This window comes from Phalacrocorax aristotelis, chromosome 3, assembly GCF_949628215.1.
Source record: "Phalacrocorax aristotelis chromosome 3, bGulAri2.1, whole genome shotgun sequence".
NCBI lineage: Eukaryota > Metazoa > Chordata > Aves > Suliformes > Phalacrocoracidae > Phalacrocorax > Phalacrocorax aristotelis.
Window position 1 is genome coordinate 98,174,317 of NC_134278.1, and position 20,328 is coordinate 98,194,644.

Genomic DNA, 20,328 nt, shown 5'->3' on the forward strand with positions numbered 1-20,328 from the left:
CTCCAGTCCCCGGATCAGCTTGGTAGCTCTTCGCTGGACTTGTTTGAGCGGTTCCCTGTCCTTCTTAAACTGGGGCCCCAAAACTGGACACAGTACTCCAAATGTGGTCTCATTAGGGCAGAGAAGAGGGGGAGGATAACCTCCCTTGACCTGCTGGCCACAACCCTTTTAATGCAGCCCAGGATACCCTTGGCCTTCTTGGCCACAAGGGCACAGTGCTGGCTCAGGGTCAGCCTGCTGTCCACCAGCACTCCCAGGTCCTTCTCAGCAGAGCTGCTTCTTTCCAGCAGGTCGACTCCCAGCCTGTACTGGTGCATGGGGTTGTTCCTCCCCAGGTGCAGGACCCTATGTTTGCTCCTGTTGAATTTCATCAGGTACCCCTCAGCCCAGCTCTCCAGCCTGTCAAGGTCTCACTAAATGGCAGCACAGCCTTCTGGTGTATCAGCCACTCCTTGCAGTTTTGTCTCATCAGGAGACTTGCTGAGGGTACACTCTGTCCCTTCGTCCAGGTCATTGATGAATATGTTGAACAGGACTGGACCCAGCACAGACCCCTGGGGAACACTGCTAGTTATGGGCCTCCAACCAGACTCTGCCCTGCTGATCACAACCCTCTCAGCTCTACCATTCAGCCAGTTCTCAATCCACTGCACTGTCCACTCATCTAACCCACACTTTCTAAGCTTGTCCATGAGGATGTTATGGGAGACAGTGTCAAAAGCCTTGCTTAAATTGAGGTAAACAACATCCATTGCTCTCCCTTTATCTACCCAGCCAGTCATGCCATCACTGAAGGCCATCAGGTTGGTCAAGCATGATGTCCCCTTGCTGAATCCATGTTGACTACTTCTGATAGCCTTTTCCTCTAAATGCCTGGATATGACCTCCAGAATGAGCTGTTCCATCACCTTTCTGGGGAGGGAGGTGAGGCTGACTGGCCTATAGTTTCCCAGATCGTCCTTCTTGCCCTTTTTGAAGATTGGAGTGAAATTTGCTTTCCTCCAGTCCTTGGGCACCTCTCCTGTCCTCCGTGGCCTTTCAAAGATTAACTCAGTTCCCCAGTATTTAATGAATGGTAGTGGCAGCTTAATTTCTTCATTTTAATATCTTGAGGATGCAAGGAGAAGAAATCTTATCCTATTATTGAGAGATTTCATAGGCTGTAGCTATTACTGGGTCCTTTGTTACTTCAAAAATCCCAGATCAAATCTGCATTGAAAATACCACTCAGCTTTTGTGCCTTGCTGGGGAACACTGTTATCTCTTCCTACAGTGGAAGAGCAATAACAACTTCCTACTGGCTCCAAGGTGTGATTCATGGTATCGACTTTGGTACTTTTAATACAGATACAGCTGGGTCCTCAACTAGCTGAGGATGCTGACTCGGCATCCAGCAACATCCCCCACCACCCTGACGTAGTGGCTTCGCATCGCCTCCTCCACAGCAGGGAAGCAGCAGCATCTGAACCAGCACAGTGCACGAGTGAACCCCCTGAACCTCTCACTCCCAGGGACTTCCCTAATGTTTGGCACCAGTTAAAACCCTCAAGCGCATCCCTGCGGATTTAGACTCAAAGGTCCTTCTTTTAAATACTGGAGTAGCATGGGGTCATCTAGTGGGGAATGGCAGGGAAACACCTCCCTTCTGCAAAGCATAAGGCAAGTAAATACAATGTTTAGTAGACAGTACCCACATTCTAAAAATCCACAGAAAGCATAATTTTATAAATATATTCCTTATTGCCTCTAGCTCCAAAGGCCATTGTGGCTTCAAAACTATTAAGCTATATATCTTCTAAATAAATTCCCTTTTTAACACCCAGGCATGTTTCTTACATGTGCCACTTCCATAGTGGGGTCTTATTGGGCAAATAGCAACCTCAGAGATTGTTTCAAGCTCAAAAAAAAAAAGCAGATTTATCTACACACAGTGGACAAAACAGTTAAATAATCCCTTCAAAATAAGATAAGCTCGTTGCATGAGCTACTCCATTTGTGGACAATGCCTGGTCCTTATATTTCCACCCTTCCAGAATGACTATGGGTCCCAAACACTGTTATACATCAATTATATTTCCAGGAACAATGTCATCCATTGCGCATAGGCTATATAGAAATTTAAGACAAAACTCTGCGTACTGTGCATGCTGTGGTGAAGCTGTCCCATAACGATACCATATGAATTGTTACCATTTCTTGTACAAATACACAGACAATTCTTCAAGCATTTTGCCATAAAGTGTAATAGTCTCGCGGGAAAGTAAAAATTCTCCGCAGTTTAAGCAATAAAGCACATATGGTATATAAAATACCCTGAAAGTTTGTAAGTCCTTGTGACATCCAAGTAAAATATGGCAGATTGATCTCTGTATTTTACAGCCATATTCTTTGTATTACCGTTCTGTTTATTACTTAACTACACAAAAAACCTTGAAGAATACCTTCTACATAAAATAATGCATGATTTATGTTGATTTGCCTCAAATGTCTTTTTGAGACTACACATGGCTGCACTTTTAAACTCTACTCAATGTCTCCTAGACCAAAAAAAAAAAAATTCTCCAACCTATATCTCTGAAATAAACATAAGCCAAAGGCATAACTGACAGGAAATAGGAATTTCTTGGCTTTCGCTTGTATTTGGGATATATACAAGGATTAAGTCTCCCACTGCATTACTCATTTCGTTATTTTTTGAAAATAAGAAACTGGTGTAACGGTTAAAAATATACACTGACTTCAAAGCGTAAATGTGAACTTTTATTTACATTGCTCGCTCTCTGGGGCATAGGCACAGCTGGGAGAAATTCAGAGCTTGCAGCTAATCTGTTTAATTTGGAATTCCTTACTCCCGGCCCCGAGAGCTGGAAGAATTAAAGCCTTCAGCTTTTGACAGCGCACACATCCCCAGAGCAAAGGCAGGCATAACTCATGCTAACGCCTCTTGCTATTACTTGTTTCTGCTTTGAGTCAAAGGCGAGTTTACAAATAAGGTGGTTGGTACTTGCACGCGCAAGCATGAAAAAATTAACGTTTTTAAGGGCGGCAACACAACATATCACAGTATAAGTCCGAACAGAGGCAACACTTACTTTCCTTGCTGGGAAAAAGGATACAGCAGAGGTTGGAACAGCCTCTAGAGAGGATGGTGTCACACTGTTTGGGACGTGGGGGACTCACCACCGCAAAGGCAAGAACCGACGGCTACAGCACTGATGCAGTCTGCGTGCCAGGAGAGCATCCAGTGCTCAGAAGGGATGCTACACAGAGGCGCCTGATGAAACGCCTGCTCCTTGGCCTCTCAGAGTCACATCTTATTCTTTAAAGGTTGTAAACAGATATGAGATCCACACGCAAGAGAAAACCTACGGGAAGCTCTCAAAAGAAAATAAAAGAAAAGCAGCATGCTGCCAGATTCACATCTCTAATAACTACTCTTGCCTGCTGGGCTGTGGTTGAAGTGGGTCCTCCTCAAAGAAGTAGCTCCTCTTCTTGATCACCACCAAATGAGGTTAGATCGTGAGGACCTTCCAGTTTACATGAAAATCTAGCATAACTATTCAAAACAAATCCCATCTTTGCCATGAAATAATCACTCAAACCTCAGCTGCTACGCACTGTAAATAAACTCCTTTTCATGTCTAGATCCATTCTAGGGGACCTTCCCTAACACTCAGATATGAAGTCACTGCAAAGCTGCCTCAAAAAGACAACAAACCAGCATGCGTGACTGGTCTTGTGTGTAACACAATCGGCTTCAACCGACCTCCCAGTATACTGCAAGCCCCGATTCCCACACCCTCCCTCGCTCTGCTCCAGTGTTCACACCACCGTAGGCAAGTCAGACCAGCTTGCTCCTTCCTTCCCTGTCTTCTTAGTTGGGAATAGATACCAAGGTGGTATCTATCTACTGCGGTGGTGGTGGTGGAAGGCCTAGAGGCAACATTTTACTGGAAGTGCTCATAGGGTTTTACAGGCACATGCCATAGATGCTTTCTACAGGAACTGAGAGATTTTCATAAATCACTGCACCACAGCATGTGGGATCTGCGCCACCATTCCTCTCAAGGCTTTTTTGCAGTGTTTATTATCATGAATGTAATGTAACTTTCAGAATGGGATAAAATAAATAGAAAAAATAAACTAAATAAAATAAACTAAAATAGAAAGATAAATTAAGCTACTCAAGAGTGTCTCCAGCAGTGCACGCAGCCAAGCACTGAGCTGCAAAAAACAATAGTAGTCCTTTTACCCTAAGACCACCTTGCTCACCTGAAGAGAACTACAAAGTTACTAGCAGCAATTCCTATACTGCTTGCTGTGACTTAGCCAGTATGCAGACACATTACAAGACACCTGAATCAATGAATACAACAGCATGGAGAAGTCAATCAAAAGCCTATCTGCAGCTACAAAACATTTAAGGATCACAGGCTTGCAACAAGCACTTTCTAACATTAAAAAGAAAAAAAAAGGTTTCCCAATCCACAGCTGCACGTAATGGTTTTGTTTCGGGAAGATGCAATCACATCTTGCATCGCAATACCAACTCTGAATAATTCTGATATAAAAGAAAGAGCCAGAAACAGGTACACTTATAAGCTGTTATTTTTTTAAAAAGGTATCGAAAGTGACAAAAAAGGCGCTTATCTCTAGTATAACATCAGGTCTAACTACAAGAACGGCAAACATCAGTACACAACACAAGTCTAAGCATCTCTCTCGGGTCCATCAGTTCTAACTTCTCACTTGGTTCTTCCAAAAGAGGCCCAGAAAAGAGTCCCACCTCAGATGTCCAGCATTTTCCTGTTTGTGGGGTAGATTTCCTATCTTGCAAGGTGAAAGTAATATATGTCTGGTATTCAGTGCGTCTTGGGACTCCAGGTGGTAACAGAGGAGCCAGGATGGGGTGTACCCAGCTCATGCCCCATTCGTGGCAAACGGGATGGTCAGGAAAATCCTCAAGAGGACAGAGTCTGCTGTCAAACACTGTACCAGCATTTTTACTAACTCAAATGAGAACAGAATTAAACCCTAAGAACCACAAAATTCTTCTCAATGTTATACTGAATATCTTTAACAGAAGAAAACTCACTTTTCCTAGAAGAAATAAAAAAGCATGATCAAATCAATATTAACTATTTAGTGGTTTTATCCTCTCCCTTCCCGGATATCACAGCACCTTCTAAGACACGTCACTTGTTTGTTTTCTTTCTTCCTATTTTCTGGTTAGGCAAGATATGTAAATAATTTTTAATTCACTTCACTGTGCATATGCATGTTTCTCTCGTGTATACAACACTCCTCTCCATGGGGCCTTTCTTCGTCCTACAAATGAAACCCCTCAGTTAGAAGATGGATGGGGAAGAGGCGGGGGTTGCTGGCTGCCGAGCTGCGGGGAGCAGCGCCGGTGCACCCCTGAAAGGTGCTTCTGTTCCCGCTCCCATTCAGTTCACTCAGCCAGTCCTACTTTGCCCTCTCTGAATCGCACTCCTCTTCAGCATCACCATAGTGACTGCATAACTTACGCTCCGTAGGCAGATTTCCGAGAGCCAATGGGCAGTTGCACAAGAGTCTCATGTAAACTGTTTATTGACACTAGCTGACATTTTACTGTACGGAAGGTGTGGGGGTTTTTTTTAATTAAAAAAAAAAAAAGCCAACAAGCCTTCAGCATAGTGCTCTGGACTAGAAGAGACTGGAAAATAAATCTATTCTTATTTACAGGACTTCTTTAGGTCACTAAGCTAATGGACTGTTATTGCATCTACTGAAGCAATTTTTAGCTATGTTTAGGAAACATGTTATTATTAGGAACGCACAGACGTCCCACAAAAGTACTCTGGGCACAGCAGCGGGCTCTGGCAAGGAGTTTAACATCCCAAATCCCTCCCTCTCCCCTCCCCCCGCACAGAGGCAGAGGTTTATAATATGCCACCAAGCAGCAGAAATGCAGTTATGGGTGGCCGTTCTACTTCTATAAAATCAACAGCTTTTTTTTTTTTTCAGGATTAAGCAGCCCTCTGGAAGAAAAGAAGGAAAAAAAGAAAAAGAAAAAGGCCTGAACACTCTGGCACACGGATCACATCAAAGTATTAAATTGGTCATGGTTAGAAACAAATTTAAGCCTGGTCCTCTGCTAGTGTTTGCAGTGTCCAAGGGAAGCGGTGGATGAAATGCCACAAAGAATACATGACAAAAAAGTGCACTTCAAAAACTCTTCCTGCTAATGTCAGCAGTGAATAACAAAAGTAGGGAGGCTAATGGAAATACTATATTTAGCATATTCACTGTACAACATAATAGACTCTTTTTTATTTTTGTTTCAGAGTCAGTTTTTAAATCTGCATCTGCTTCATGCTTTAGTGCCAAGTAAACAAGTGCTAGTACCTTCCTGGAGACTAACACACAACCGAAGATTTGCAGAGCTCTTCTAAACAAGAAAAGTATTGCCTGGCAGCTCTTAGTAATGTTTTCTGACCAACCAGCTCTCTCCTGAACTGCGGGATACCCCCTTCTCCCTGCCTTAAAGAATAACAGCACTATTGAGGAGGGTCACAACTGAATCTTTCTTTGTTTATTTGGATAGAGGTATTTTTAATAGCAGCCGATGACAGTCCTGTCAGAAAGTGTAATTCATAACACAGTCACCCAGAAAAGCCTCATTTGGGTTCCTCTCCAAAAGCTTTTTAAGATAGACGTGTGGGCAGCCTGGTTTTCTGAAGCAAAAGGCTTCGGTTCACATTTATACTAATGAAAAACGTAAGAACAAGAGTGGTGGACTAGAGGAATCTTGTCTACCAAAACATGAAGTAAAACACTGGCCATGACAATGCATTGCTATTCACGTGATCGGGTGCATTTCACGTTGGAGTTAACATTCACACGCAGAAAAACTTAAAAGTCTACACTAAGTTGCTATTTAGAGATCTGGATTTGGGCAGCGATATCAAAAAAGCTGGGCTATTAAGCTTACAAATCCCAATAATTTTTACAGTGATAGAAAATAACAGTCTTCACCTGTGCAGAAGGAGACAGGGAGAAGGAGAATAATCAAATCTGAGTATGAAACAAGGACCTCATACCTGCCTTCGGGCAGAATTTCCCAGGGGTGTGATTTACAGCTCCGAAGTCAGTTAAGTGCGATCTCCAGCCACGCTCTCTGTTGTACAAAGTACTTCCGTGCTCAACTGCAACTAGCTACAGAGCGCAGTGCTAAGCTCTCCTCCGCTCACACATAGTCAAAAGATCAGCTCATCTTTTCTCATAAGATCTTCTCGCTGCAGGTGTGCTTTCGGCGCACTACACCAGGCAACCCAGTTTTGTCTTCAGCTATCTGTTTTTTTCCTCTTCTCTTACAGACATAGAAGAGTCACAGCTTCCAAATAGGGAAAAGTGAGTTAACAGCAAAATGAAGGGTTCATATTTAAGAGCCTCAGGCTCCAAACCTTCTGTTCCCTCCTCCCTCCTACCCAGTCATTAGCACTCTCCCCAGAAAAGCTAAGTCCTGTTTGCAGAGAAATCAGTGAGGGTTTCTAGTGAGCTCCACCTCAGATCAAAAACATCTTGGGGAAGGTAAACGCAGACTTTTGTAACTTAACTTTTGCTGGGCTCCTACAAAATACCGTAGTCAGCATTTTTCCTAGCACATTTCAGAAGTGCTCTTATTTGCCAGAAGTATCACAACACCTACATCTTTTAAAAAAAAAAAAACAAAAACAACTGAAAGTCACCCCTTGGTGAGCACTTATTTAAAACCAGAAAGCGAAAACTTTTTATGTTCATTCTTGCCTACAATATGCTTGAAATACCACCTTTAGAGTTTGCACTAAGGGTATATACGGTAAGTGCAGTCTAACCATTTCAGCCCAGTGAGGCACATCCTTCTGCATCCGCTCCCGTTGTTTTCCCAAAGCCCTGCGCCCCACTGTAAGCACGGGAGGGATTTCTGCAGCTATGATTGCAAATGCCGTGAGCCTACGTGCATAGTTTAACATCATCAGCTGAACCACTAGAAAATATGAGAAAGCCTCCAGGAATTCACTTCTTTTCAAGTATTAAATAATAAAAACTTGTCGCTCGCCCCAGTCTCCTCCCTACCAAGGCAAAAGTCATGGGAACTTGATTCTGTCGGATGCCTGTCACACAAACCCCATTGATTTCTGCAGTGGTTCAGAGCTACGGGTACCCCACGCAAAGCCATCCCCTTTTCACCACTTGTACTTAAATTAAAAAAAAAAAAAAAGAGACAGAAAAAGGGGGGGGGGGGGCCGTTTTGAGAAAGAGGGAAAGAGAGAGAAAAAGATAAAAATAAAACCAGATACAAAGAAAAAAAGATTTTAACAAAGAAAGATTGAAAGGGGAAAAAGAGAAAAGAGGAGAAGGGGAGAAGGGAAAAAGAGGGAAAAAAAAGGAGAGAAAAAAAAGGAGAGAAAAAAAAGGAGAGAAAAAAAAGGAGAGAAAAAAAAGGAGAGGAAAAAAAGGAGAGAAAAAAAAGGAGAGAAAAAAAAGGAGAGAAAAAGAAGGAGAGAAAAAAAAGGAGAGAAAAAAAAGGAGAGAAAAGAAGGAGAGAAAAAAAAGGAGAGAAAAAGAAGGAGAGAAAAAGAAGGAGAGAAAAAGAAGGAGAGAAAAAGAAGGAGAGAAAAAGAAGGAGAGAAAAAGGAGAGAAAAAGACAAAAGAGCGATTTTTTTTTTTTTTAACCCTCTTCTCAAACCAAAACAAAGCAGCCCCATCCACCGGCCCGTTCCAAGCCAGGACTTCTGAGCTGCTCGTCAACTACCGGGAAAATTCCACTTCCGACGGAGCCCCCTCCGCGCCCCGGGACCCCCCCTCCCCGCTCCGGTCCCGGGGAGCGGCCTCCCCCGGGCAGAGCCGGCCGACCCCCGCCCCGGGCCCCTCTCCTTACCCGCCAGTCACCGCCTCGGCGCCGCCATGGGGGACCGCCCGCCGCCGGCACGGGCGGCAACAGGCACCGGCCGGGCAGGGCGGGGCGGAGGGGCGGGGCGGAGGGGCGGGGCTAGCCCCGCCCCGCCGCCCCGCCCTGCCCGGCCGCCGCCGCGGGGGAGCATCGCGGCAGCATCCCCCCGCCAAACCGCGGAACCCTCAGGTCGGCAAAGCCCTCTGGTTTTAAAGCAGCCTTTTGGGGAAATGCCGGTTCTGTTCTAACTCGCCAGCATCTAACCACCTTCCTCCGCGGGCAGGGGCCCCCTTTCAACGGGTATTCATTCTAACGTACCTCATTTTAATTTAAAACAGGAAATTGCATTCTAGTGCTGTTGTTAGAACACAGTAATACCCCTGCCAATTCTGCTAGATGCTGTATTTCATGTAACACCATATAGCATCTCCAGGTCTGATTCTCACCAGCTTATTATTAAAAGCAACGCGCATACAAATCCTCATGCATGCAGTAAATACTACTGAGCTCTTTTGAACTGCTTCACAGTCTTCATTTAAAACAGCGCTGAGGAACACTCCCAATATCTTAATTTTCATGTAAATGAGAAGTAAGGAAGTTACCCAAGCAGCTATGAAGCCTATGAAATGCAGAAAGTAGGGGAGAAACACACAATAAAAAAAAAAAATTAATTTGAGTGGTAAATGGGTGTTACAGAGGAAAGTTTCTTACTAGTAAGCACAGTTAAGCCAACTGCGCATACATTTGGGCCTAACTACGCCCACAGGGTACCAATCAGCCTGTCCTGAAGTTCGGAAAGGGCAAAGCTCCTCCCTCAGCCCGCCAAGAGGTGAGGAAACAAAGCTGGGTAAGAGTGGGGATAGACAATGTCTTCGATGGCCCAAAGGACAGCGCTCACAGGACAACACTTCCTGGGAAGAGCTTCAATTTATTTCTCCTAAGCTAACTTCTCCTCCAAAAGTTTCCTCTGGAGGAGCCTCACAGCTCTAATGAGGACAAGGACTACAGGATCACCCTCCTCAGTTGTGCACCCCTCCTAGATGTGTCTCTGGTAGCACTGTGCTGGCTGGAAAGTCTGGGTGGAGTTCCACAGCCATTTTGCTTATATCAGATATATAAACTTGATGGTTTCTTAGAAGATCTTAAGCCAGGGTCATTTTCTAAATTGTATAAGAATAGCCATTTCCTTTCTCTGCAGTGTTAATCTTCCTACCTCCAAAAGAGCAAGCACCATCCAAAAAAGGGCAAAGGATTTCTTGGTGTCAAAATATTCACATCTCAGGAAAGGACACCTCAAAGACAAAAAAAAAAAAGTACCTGTGCTTTAATGAAGATGAGACTCAACCCTTGGGAACAAACTCTATGTGTGGAGGACCAGCCAGAAAAATCTGTTACTATTGTCCTCAAGAGTAAGTGGATAGCAGCTGCAGTCAGAGGTGGGTGAGGAAGGACAAGCTACTGAAAGACTGGGAGATTCAGAGGTGAACTACCACTGTTTTAAGGATATGGGGGACTCTTGGGGAACAGGCCTGCAGGAAGCACATTGGCAGCCTCCGGTGAGGACACGAGCCACTGCCACGTGACAGAGGTGAGCCAAGGCTGATTTTCCACAGGGTGAGACGCTGGTGAGACTGTTTGTTTTACAAGTTCTTATATTGTCAGAAAGTCATGCCAAAGCAGATAGGCTTTTCTGTACATTGAGTTGAGGCAGGCCCCGGTAAATTCAATGGTGTGAGGTGGGATGAGCAGCAGCTCTGAAAAGCACAAGGCAGCAAAGACTTCTGTCAATGCTGAAGGACAGTATTCCCAACAACACCCTACACATCTCAGTCAAGCATCACTTCTTTTGCTTCAGGGAAGGCCATCAAAATTGCCAAGCTTTCCTAAAAGCCAGCAGAGCTATGGGAAGACCAGTCCAGGTCAGGTCTCACACCCTCTGCAGAGCCCTCTCAGAGCAAACGCCTCCCAGCTCCAAGACAGGATAGGTTCTCTCATGCTTCAGAGGTCCTCCAGAGAGATGAAATACAAAGAAATACAGGACAAGGCTTGGAAAACAGCTTAATTACCAACAGGATAATACACTGATGTGATCTTAAGTAATAGAAATTCCTTCTTATCTGTTACACTGGCTGTCTCTAGAGTGCAGCTACCAGAGGTGACAAGGTACCACACAAAGTCTGCTCCTAAAAGGACAGAACACATAGATAGAACGGGTAGGATGAAGAGGGGGAAACCACCTACAGAACCTTCTAGAGCGTTCCCAGGGGCACGGTGGAGAGCTGCCAGGGACTGCAGATACTCGAATTGCCCACATGAAAAGCTACCGATACCAGCGATAGCTCACTGGCAGCAGGGAGCTCCGGTTTCTTGTGGAACACATCTAAAATTCTTTGTAAAGCATCACCCATCCATTTTAGCTCCACTGCTTTTCAGCATTGTTGAAATTTCCGTTGTATTTTAAAGAGAATAGGGTGGGATCTGCTCTTGTAAATTGCTCTCATTTGTCTTTCTTACCTTCTCAATAGTTTTTTTGTGTTTTCTCTGAAAATCAAGCAATCCTACTTCTTTGCTCTACGCATGGGAAATATTATTCAGGCTCTGGCTGTCTGTATTTGCAATAGATGCTTTCAGTACTGTTTTCCTGACAAATAAATTCTTCTGAAAGCTCAATGCCATTACAAAAATTGCACTAGGAAAAAAATTGGCCATTCTTGCGTTTAAAAAGTTCAGGTTTTATTACCTTAATTAAAAAAATAATCCAGTGCCCAATGCAGGTAGCCAGGTCTTTGTTCATGAGTATTTATCATTTCAAACCATGGAAGATCCTGGTTGTGAAAATGCTCCATTGATAATACATAATTTCACCTGAGAGCTTGTTACCTGCCAGCCTCTGACAGAATCTTGCTGCTGTTCATATTTCCATCTCAGTATTGCATAAAGGACAGCAATGGCTCACAGAGGAAGGATCTGAGGATCTCCTACATGGACAGGAGAGTGGAAAGAAAGGGTAGTGGTCTTTTCTTCTGATAACCCGGAATTTTTTCACCATAACTTAACCTGTATCTTGCAAGCCAGTGAATCGTTCCATTTCCGTTCTTCTCTCTTTAAACATGTTTTTCAGTACTGCCAACCCGAGGCCTCCAGGCTGAGATTGCAAAGCAGCAGCCCTGGCAAGCACAGGTAGCTCCATGTGCCACCCTCATCCCAGCACGTAGCCCTGGGGGTGCCAGAACCTGATCCCAACCTATTCACTCTGGAATTCCATCCCAGTGAGTCTTCTGCCTTCTCCCAGCACACACCCGAGCTCTTGGCAGAGGGAACCAGAGGATCAATACCTCCTGTTTTGCCAAAAAGCCAGGAAATTAGAAATACTTTCTAACTTCTAACATTTTCTACATACTCCAAGATGAGTCCTTTGTACTCTCATGTACTCCTGCACAACATTCAATACATCTTTTTGCCCGTTAGCTTGCTCATTAGCCCTTTCTAACAGTTTTCAAGTTAAGTGGGAAAGGTATAAGTTTCTCATATCTATCAAGGTCAGCATTTCTCTAAAAATAGACCAGATTTTTCCTTTGCCAAGACAAGTGTATACATTTTCAATACAAGATTGTTCTTCTCCAGTAAATTCTGCTATCATTTAGTTTTCCCCCAAATAATTCAGTGCAATATAAACTGTAGCAGCAGGGGAAAAAAATAAGACCTAACTGATACCAAGATATGAAGTCCTTAATATAATTTGACTTTAATGAATAGCATATACAGAACAAACTATAACTATTAAGATCATTTCTACCGTAAATACCGTTTGAAGAATATTTCACATACAGACACAGTGCTACGTATCGCTACGGGCCGTTATTAAACTCATTCGACATTTACAATGCTAACAAAGTCAGTTTACATTGATTATATTTACGTTGATCTTAACATGATTTGCAGTATATTACCTTTTTATAAAAGGTTTACTGTTTATGACTATTTTGCCAAAAATGAACCCCTGTCAGTTCATATCTTGCTAGAACCAAATATTCTTAATTGGAGACAGAAGAGCACTCAGTTTCTAGACTTATTTAACTCTTTGCTCATTACTTTGCCTTTTATTTTAACAGCAGATTTTGGCAAAAGTCCATCTTAACTAAGAATTCAAACCAAAATGCAAAAGAAAGTCAAAATCTTCTCTCCCTCTCATTTAATACATTTTTCACTTAGTACTCTTGCTATTAAAAAACCTCACAAGTTTAGTATATTCACTCTTCAAGCACTATATATTCACTACATATAAATTGGTTATAGAAATTCAGCATCCCCCTGTTGCTTTTGTGGAAGATTAAGTGCTTGTTGGCTTCAAATGCTCTTGACCTCCTGGGCTAGACCAACAATCTAAGAGAAACTTGTTCTTGTCTACTTGTTTGGACTGAAAATAAACCAAACTTTCCAGACTCAAAGGAAGCTTTTGGTAAACTCGATTCCTTAATTTAATGAACTTAATTCATTAAATTTTTTTCTTTAATAAATGTACAACACTTTATTCTTCAAGTACAAATTGAAGTCTCTTAAATCTGAGAGGAAGGAAACTTGAAGTTTTAGTGGGAGGGCAGATAAGAATGAAGACTTTTCGTAGTAGAAAGGGATGCGTGTGGATATTTAAGGTCCTCCCATACTATTTCAGAAGCAATGGACTTTATACAGAGAAAGTTTGGAAGAAGCTACATGCCACCACAGAGTAGCTACCAAGTCAATTCGTGAAAGAATCCATAGTGCCTACAGTACCTGGAAATTATCTAGACTCTTTCATCATGTGGTTTTAACTCTTTTCAGGACCAAGCTGTATTGTTTATAGAAGACCATACATACAATTTGGACACCAGGGACACCGGGATTTCAAAGGCTACTTCCTTGGGTAAGACCTCAGTTTATTAAGTTTTGGACTTGCAGAGTGAATTGGAGTTAAAACTAGTACAAATCAAATATGATCTCTGCTGTTGTCTGCCATTTCACATATTAAAAGTTTAAAACTTCTACAGGGCTGTTAGTATGGTAGCTTGCCATGCAAATTAAGCCCAGCAAGAATCATACGCTTCTTATTTTGCAGCTCAACTATGCAACCTCGGTATTGCAGCAATGCAAGTATTGGCACCCAAAGCTCCTGTAAGAAGCAGAATGATTCTGAATTAGCACTGACTTGTCTAAAGCTGCCTACACAAAGAGTGGAGGCAGACAGTGAGAACTGCCCCCAGGCAAGTTTCCATGTGGTAGATTTCATAGCCCTAATCAGACTTCCTTTGTAAAGGTCCCCAAAAGCTCTCCTCTCCCCCCATCTATAACCAAACTAGCAGTTCTGCAGGTACAAGTGTCATTAAAGCAAGTTTTTAACTCTGATTATAAGAAATATTTAGGAATTAGGGCAAACACGGCCTCTTCTAAACAAGCGTGGTTTTAATTCACTGCTGAATAATACTGCAAGTAGTAACAGAAGCAGAAAATGCAGAATAAGACAGAACAAGCATTCTTAATAGACTGGCATCTAGCTTTTGTGGGAGGAAGTAATCAGACCTCTGGTAGCAATTACCATTGTTTACTGCAGTAAGCTTTATTTTTATTATGACCCTGTTGTTGCTAAGATAGTGCTCTCAAATTACCTTACATATTGGATAAATAACACCAGGTTTGCCGAGTTTACAGGGCCAGTTGGTTCTCCAAAGTTTAATATATCATTGAATTTACATAAAGAAAAGCAGCATTCCCATTGCTTAACCAAGCCAGTGAATAGCATCATGATAGGTGATATGTGGATTGAAAAGTTTATTTCCTTTCCCATTCGCACCTGATGCCTTGGATGTCTGAAGAAATCTGTTCTTTGGAGTTGTAGTGAGCACCATTGAAAGGGCACAGCAGGGGCCCGCCACAAGTCAGCATCAAGGAAACATGCCAGGCCAAAGACCTTTCCCCACTAAAAATTCAACTCATCTGTCAGCGATGGACGCTAGAGTAGAAAGAGCAACAGGATTACAAGTACAAATTAGAAGCGAAGCTGGCTTGGTTAAAAAAGAGAACACCCTGTATAACTAGCCAATGCATTTCAACAAAAATGGGAAAAGCAAAGCGTTTCAGTTTTGATACTGATGCTACTTGGAGCGCTACTAGATCCCATCTAGCATAAAGATCCTGGCACAACCATTACCAAAATGTTTAGCCAGTTAAGACTTAATCTGAAGGAATCTGCAAAAGGCATTATAAACACCACCATTTTAAAATCAACACTTTATATGATCAGTATTTAAATCACAGATGTACAGTTATGTATGTAACAATTTAAAATAATCACATTATTTAAAAAGCAATGAGGTAACATCCTTACACAGCTTATGACGATGCCAGCCTAAGACTCCTGTTTTAGAAGTTAATCTTTCAGGCAGGGAAACCTCTTACCTATAAGAGCTTAAGGCCATTTAAAATAGCCAATGTATTTGGTGCTTCTTGGGTACTTTCAAAACTCATGAAGCCGTAGTTCTTAAGAAGGCAATCTTAGAATCATAGAATCATTAAGGTTGGAAAAGACCTCTAGGATCATCAAGTCCAACTGTCAACCCAACACTACCATGTCTCCTCAACCATGCCCTGAAGTGCCACGTCTACACATCTTTTAAATACCTCCAGGGAGGGTGACTCCACCACCTCTCTGGGCAGCCTGTTCCAATGCCTGACCACTCTTTCAGTAAACACATTTTTCCTAGTATCCAATCTAAACCTCCCCTGACACAGCTTGAAGCCGTTTCCTCTTGGTCTCTTATCCCAAGTTACTAGTGATAGAACAACACCCACCTCACTACAACCTCCTTTCAAGTAGCTGTAGAGAGCAATAAGATCTCCCCTCAGCCTCCTCTTCTCCAGGCTAAACAACCCCAGTTCCCTCCACCTTTCCTCATCAGATTTGTGCTCCAGACCCTTCATCCGCTTCGTTGCCCTTCTCTGGACACGCTCCAGCAACTCAATGTCCTTTTTGTAGGGAGGGGCCCAAAACTGAACACAATATTCAAGGTGTGGCCTCACCAGAAGTTAAATTCATTCTTGGTTATAGCAAATGCCTACTTGAACACACAGGATAGTTACTAAGGGTGTATTTTTCAGAAATCTAGGATAGCTGAACATTTTAAAATTGTTGAACGTTAGTATGGATCTAAAACAAAGTTCAGAAAGAATTTTTGAAGATCCAGTTATTAAAACCATTAACAGGAAATAGCGCTATTATCTGAATTGGTCACTTATGAGTATGAGAGATCATTCATGAGGTGCCTAGCATTATCGATAAATTAAGCACTCTAAAAATGCTTTAAAAAACCCTTGTGTTACAATGAAGCCTCCATTAAAAAAATTAACTAGCATTAGGATTTTTCTTAAACCCTGGTTTTACACTATTGTTTTACAGATTTTCCTAATTTAGAATAGTTTGTCAGTTTTCTGACTAATCAGCTAGGAAGTCGAGTATTCACACTGTAAATTTTTGAACATTCATTCCAGTATTCGTACAGTTTCTTTGTCCAGATTTTGTGCATTCCATAATAATCTGTACAGACCATTCATATAGCCAAAGTAGTTTATATTCAATCTTCTGGAAGACTGTCTCAAAGATTCTCTACTGCAATGTTGAAGACAGCTTTCAGCTTTTTAATTGCATAGCATTGTCTAGTAAGTTTACATATTTAAGAGCATTTGACATATTCAGAAACACCTGGTTAGTGGATAAGCACAAGCTAGTGGGGCCTTCCCACTCATTCCAGTTTCTAATGCCAATGAGTTAAATATACTATGCCCCTTCACACCATTATTACAACAGCATACAAAAACTTGCTTTAAATTTTTTTCCCCAATGTGCTATTTTTGTTTATTGATAGTTCGATTGTCTGGAACTTACTTGAAAAAATTTCCCTGAAAAACTGAAGGCAGCTTGAGTGATTGAAATCGTATCTTCCTGAGCATGTTTAGTGTTGATTGGTGAGGGGGACACCCAAATACATTTCCAAACAAATGTTGCAAGGAAAAAAATGCTGATAAACTAACATACATTGGAATTGTATCTAAGTGTCCACACATTCTATATTAATTCACATTTTGATTTGGGGTTATGCTCTGTTGTAAAAACAGTGTGAGATAAAATACATTTAACATTTTTATGTACATTTTTAGACACTCAATCTTCAAAGCATATTTTTACTTCGGCCTTTCAAAATGGCATAAGCAAAACCTTTTCCTGAATGCAGCCACCTATGAGAAGTAGCATCAGTAACAAGTTCAGCAATTTGATCCAAATAATTAAAATAAGATAAATTAGTACCTTCACTGCAAGATGAGGATCCTCAGAAAAGGTAGCTTCAAAAGAACTGGAAGAAAGCAATTAGCTTCCAATCCGAACTGAAACAGTTGAAGCTGTATCTGCTTCAACAGAATGGTTAGAGAGAAAGTAAACCCTTCCTAACCCTCGTTAGCACCACCACATAGTTTTCAATTCAACATGATGCTAGTAAGAAACCATGCAGGCTCTCCCCATCTCCTCTCCCATTTCATGACCACATCCATTTTGTCTATAAAACAAGAAGCTGTGTCAGAACAGCTCCACAGTTGCTATCAATATGGATACACTGCTTGTTTGCTGTTCAGCAGGCAAGGTGGGAAATGCTAACGTGGCCTCTGTGTACTTTGCATACTGCAGCATTAGGTACAGAAATGCAGCCTGGCTCAAACACAAGAGAAGTACTGCTAAGAGTAACTAGACTGGTTTAATTACTTAAGCTTACCTCACCAGGACTAGCTTATTAACATCTCGCCACAATACCACACTGTGCAGCCTGTGTATAACCAGAATCAAGAAAGAAGTCAAGCTGGTTTCATATAGTTGGTTTTATTATTACATACTAATAATACATATCAACACAGCCGTTACCAGAGTAAACCCTTATGGGACAAATAACTGCCATAATGCAAATTATGGAACAGAAGATCAGTGTAAAGTGTGAAGCAGCACAGCATCTGATTAAAAAAATTTTAAAAAAATCAATGCTGTGAAAACTCATGGTATTAGACTGCACTTAAAAAAAATCTCAGGAGAAACCTAAAGTTCACAAACTTCCCAGAACACAGGAAAAGCCACGTGCATCCCCCCAGTGAATCCATCAGGACTTAATTCCATGAAGACTTTTTGCAAATTCAGTGTTTACATCTTCGACATAGTTCATAATCTTCTTTACTGTAAGAGAGCACAGTCAGCTGATCTATTCTACACATATATTGCTTCACTCTTTTGGGGCCACTTAGGATCACAATTTCCTCTAGCTTTAAACAGCTAATTCAACCAATGTATATATACATACATGTGTAAACAAAATACCTAAGTAAGGGCTTCAAGCAATTTTATAGAAGTATCCCAATTCAGATATTTGTGCTCTTTACTTCAAAATCCAAAGTGCCAAATACAAGCAGCAAAAAGTTTCCACTATTGCAGTCTAAAACAAAATAGTGATCCCATTTACTTGTGTGAGTTTATAGAAGTCATTTAAAGCCACAATGCCAATTAATTCAAAAGGGCTGAGAATAGGAATAAGACATTTACAGTAACTGCACAACTTGCATGGCCAAAAAACTCTCAAAAATAATTTTTAAACTGTTATTAACAACTAAAGGAATGTACACATTTTGACAAATTAACATACAACTCAAAACCAGACAACTACTGCACTAATCCAAGTTTGTTAATGCATAATCGTGTTTGAAAATATACAAAATCTGAAGTTATTACATGAAATTAAAACCTAGTTTTAAAAAATGCACAGTAAAAACTGAAGGTAATTACTATATAAGTTATCCACAGAGTGTGTATTTCCTGGTTTAGAGCCAACATTAAGTTTTATCTGTTACAAGTTCTAAATATTTTAAAGCCATTTACAGCACCAAATCAGTTTTTACTAGACCCATATCACCTCTTGTTCCTGTAACAAACAGGAATTGGACAATGAATATTAACTGCATCCTGTGCAGCAGCAGCTTCCGAAGGCAAGTTGATTAGCTGTAAGCTATCGATTTTTGTTCTTTTTAGAATTTCCCTGCAACAAGAAGCAAGTAAACATATAATTCAGATAAGAAAAAACCTATGCAGACAATAAAACCTGATGTCAGAATTTATGCCTACAGCAAACAAAGGACAATCAAACTGAAAATAAACAGTCCATAGGCTTTTAATAATGGAAGCTTATAACTGCTTGTTCTGAAGATCCCTCTACCTTTACAGGCACAACAGAGGAAAGTGCCAGATACTTCAAATAAGCACAACAGTAGCTTACTTCAAATTGAAATGTGGAGAAAAGACATTTGGGTTATCTCCCAAAACACTTGACTGTGTTAACACCACTAATATTGTAAGGATAGTGAGGGCAAGTCAAATCATAATTCACTCTTAAGTGGTATTTCAAATATAAACCTTATCCTTACAAGGTTTATTTAATTGCCTCAAATCAAAATCAATTCCTCACACTATCATTTTGTTCCAAGACAAATTTAACTTTAACTTGTTCAATACAGAATATTTCTAGTGTAGGAAATTATTTGTTCTACAGCTAACCAGCTCACATTTGACTTGCAACAATTTTACAAATCAAACGCCTAGCTTAAAATTGCTATTGCACAAAAGTTACTTGCTGGAAATTCTCTGTCTTCCTATTTCCTTAAGATAACATTTGTTTTTAATCTAATCAACAACCCTCTCCAAATGATAACTGCATCATTTCAATTTCAACAGCATCACCTTCTAGATTTTCACGTATTACCAAATGTAAGTCTAGTGTCGTGAGATTCTGAACTACCTCCATACAGACACAGTACCACTTCAAGTCTTAAAAGTACAAGTGAAAAATTCCAGAAAACATTTTATAAAAACATTAAGTGCTATGGTCAGTATGCAGCCAAGAGCTTCCCTCTAAAAACACAAGAGCTTATACACCAAGAAGGAGTTTTAAAGATTGCAATGCCAAGTCAAAACACTCAGATATCAATAAAAACAGTTCTGTACGTCAGGGGAGGAGTGTACTCTAGCAAATAAAAATTGCTGTCATGGGACCTTTAATCAAAACATGGACTTTTTTTAACCCCTTCAGTGAAACCTGCTTCCTTGCATTCCACAATTAAGAAGCATAATACTAGCTTATTAGTTTTACAGCCAGACTAGTGAAGGGTAAAGGCCTTCACAAGATCCGTTTCTCCCCAGAACTGTCAGAATAAGATATGCCATGGTTTAAGCACTGACTGCTCAAAACAGCAGAATTCTGTATTTTTAGTAATTAACATCAAGATTTGACAAGTCAAAAAACTTGTTCCTGGTAAATGGATAGCCTCCTGGTTTGGAAGAAAATTTAAGTGTGCA

General features: G+C 41.2%; 2 protein-coding genes across 6 annotated transcripts in view; both read right to left on the reverse strand.

Annotated features, from left to right (window-relative positions):
* STON1 (stonin 1) overlaps positions 1 to 8,985 on the reverse strand; it is a 47,588-nt gene extending 38,603 nt beyond the window's left edge. For both annotated transcript variants that reach the window (XM_075088645.1, XM_075088644.1), the window contains exon 1: positions 8,907 to 8,985. The gene's annotated coding sequence lies outside the window, so the exon portion shown is untranslated. The remainder of the gene's footprint in view (positions 1 to 8,906) is intronic.
* Positions 8,986 to 17,798: 8,813 nt separating this feature from the next.
* The window catches only part of PPP1R21 (protein phosphatase 1 regulatory subunit 21), a 32,655-nt gene continuing 30,125 nt past the window's right edge, over positions 17,799 to 20,328 (reverse strand). For all 4 annotated transcript variants that reach the window (XM_075088647.1, XM_075088646.1, XM_075088650.1 and 1 more), the window contains one exon: positions 17,799 to 19,015. In XM_075088647.1, coding sequence (XP_074944748.1) covers positions 18,986 to 19,015 — 30 coding nt within the window. In that variant the 3' untranslated portion in view covers positions 17,799 to 18,985. The remainder of the gene's footprint in view (positions 19,016 to 20,328) is intronic.